Raw genomic sequence first — 2,401 nt, 5'->3', positions numbered from 1 at the left:
GACTCGAAGTTTATCGTCAAGTTTATCGGAGTGGCGTGGTTTCGCAAGGCAGATATGATGCTCGTAGTCGAGTTTATGGACCAAGGCGATTTGAGGAGTAAACTCGAATCGACGACGCCAGACACATTTTCAGTTGAAGACAAACTGAACTGCGCCTTGAGTGTCATGGAAGGGCTCGTGTATTTGCATACCCTGGACAAGTCCATCATCCATCGGGACATCAAGTCGCGCAACGTACTGTTAGACAGCCAAAAGGGCACCAAATTGACGGATTTTGGTGTCTCCCGTGAAAGCACATCGGAAACCATGACCATTGGCATTGGCACGTATCGGTGGATGGCGCCCGAGATCCTCAGCGACAGCCATTACACGTAAGTTAGTTTGGGTATATAAATATGTACAAGAGCTGGTATCTGTTTTGATTCCAGGTATTTATGTTTTTTTTAAAGAGTAGGTCTTTTTGGATTCGAGGTATTTATTAGTCGTAAGAAGGCGGCACTCTGTTGTTTTTGTGAAGTCAAGTCTAACGGACTTGTCGACGAGGTGACATATATAGTGCGGCGGGTGTATGTATCGTCAGTACATTGAGTTATTGGAGTTGAGTTTGTCAATGATATAAATCATGATAAATAGAATTATGGAGCAACCGAGAATTGTATTAGTTTTATTTATCTCTTATGGAACTCTGACAAACAAATCTAAACATATCGGAAACGACTAAATCGTTATAGAGTGTTTGTTTGTTTATATGTTGATTGCCTGGAGGCACATATTCTTGTCCTTGCAATCTGGTTCTACTTATATGTATTTGATTCATAATCAGAAATACTATTATGTATTTGAATTTAATATTGAATCTATTTTACTGAATCATAATTATGTGTTTATATGGTATAATATATTGATTTCAACGTGTCACGCGATGTGTAGGCAAGCGGCCGATATTTATTCGTTCGGGGTGATCTTGTCAGAACTGGACATGCACATTGTACCGTACAGTGACCAAGTGACAACCAAAGGCAACCCAATCAACGACACTTCCATCATGGGGCGAGTCATGCAGGGCACCATCCAGCCGACGTTTTCCGCGCTGTTTCCGCCGGCGTTGCTCGAGTTGGCCAAGGAATGTCTGGCATTCGACCCAGAAGTCCGCCCCACAGCGCTGGCAGTGGCGTACCGCCTCGGCCAAATCCGAAAGATGTGGCGCCAGTCGACTACCTCTGGGTTTGTGTGACAAGGTTGAGAGTAATAATAGCCTGGCTAAAAAAGCAATATGAAAAGTCCGTTTATATATATATATATACGCAAGCGACGTCGAATGAAAATGGTTGGTTTATTCAACAGCGTTGTTCCGTGTGGCGGTTGTTGGTGCATTGCAATTTAATAAAACGAATTGATTTTTTATTTGGGTCTGGGCGGCATCCAATTTGGACATCCGAGGTAGTCGCTAACGTTAACTAATATAAGGCTTTGGGAATGATTCGATTGTTCATTCGTAGTGTAGGAATGGATACAGTACAGTAATACAATGAGAACTGCAGTAGTTACCGCTCTGGACAACCTTGCGACCTTTTGGGGTGTGGAGCTTGGGCGGCTCAACACTCGAAGTCAGCCGCCTTTCACTGGCGCCAGTCCAGCCTAGACATCGCTTGTCGTTGGGTCATACTGTATTGGTGTCTACATATATGGAGACAACTTGTATACTAGTATGGCTCTGGCGATGTAGAAATTGTAAAACCCCTTTCTTGGTAGTATGAAACTATATTACTTTAATCGTATGGCATCGACTAGTGCTTGCTAGGTACCGCGGACGACGGGCGGTAGTTTTCTTGGTGCACACTTGCTTCTCAAAGCCAACAAGATGATGCTACCCGACGAGTTGCCACTTGAACATGGAATCCAGTACCTCGCTTTAACACGACCATAAACTTGTTTCTGGCGAGTGTACTGTATGTGTTGCATTCGGACACTCCTCCCAGCCCGTACAGGGTAACTACAACAACAGTGATTGTCTTCGATTTGTTTACAGGGATCGTATTATTTAGCAGTAATGTTAACGTAAATGACCAATTTATATGATCATCACTGTACCATTTTATGACAGACAAATGGAACCGTAACCAAGAACGCCCGTGGAATTGGTATGTCGACTATGCAGCGAGGTACACAACATGGTGATTCTCAAGTTACGAGGCCACCTTGACTGGAGCGACACAAACTTGTGGACCAGCGGAACCCCAGTACATTTTTAGTGGTAAATTATTGATGCGATATGTAATGGCCAGACGACTCTAGCTCACTTACGGACGTTCGTAGTACGCTCTTCCCGCGTCAGTATTACCGCCCATGCTGCCGTCGCCACCACGCTCTACGCGATCCTCATCCAGGTCATCTATTTGGT

General features: G+C 44.2%; 1 protein-coding gene across 1 annotated transcript; it reads left to right on the top strand.

The window, feature by feature from the left end:
• Positions 1-54: 54 nt before the first annotated feature.
• H257_15213 (TKL protein kinase) lies at positions 55-1,286 on the top strand (the record flags this gene model as incomplete). The annotated part of the gene is made up of 2 exons (XM_009843234.1): positions 55-371; positions 931-1,286. The coding sequence occupies 2 exons, from the start codon at positions 55-57 to the stop codon at positions 1,232-1,234; spliced, it is 621 nt and encodes a 206-aa protein (XP_009841536.1). The 3' UTR covers positions 1,235-1,286.
• Positions 1,287-2,401: the final 1,115 nt, after the last annotated feature.

This window comes from Aphanomyces astaci (genome assembly GCF_000520075.1).
Source record: "Aphanomyces astaci strain APO3 unplaced genomic scaffold supercont1.67, whole genome shotgun sequence".
NCBI lineage: Eukaryota > Oomycota > Saprolegniomycetes > Saprolegniales > Verrucalvaceae > Aphanomyces > Aphanomyces astaci.
Note: the sequence above shows the minus strand (reverse complement) of the source record. Positions and strands in the feature narration are given on the sequence as shown.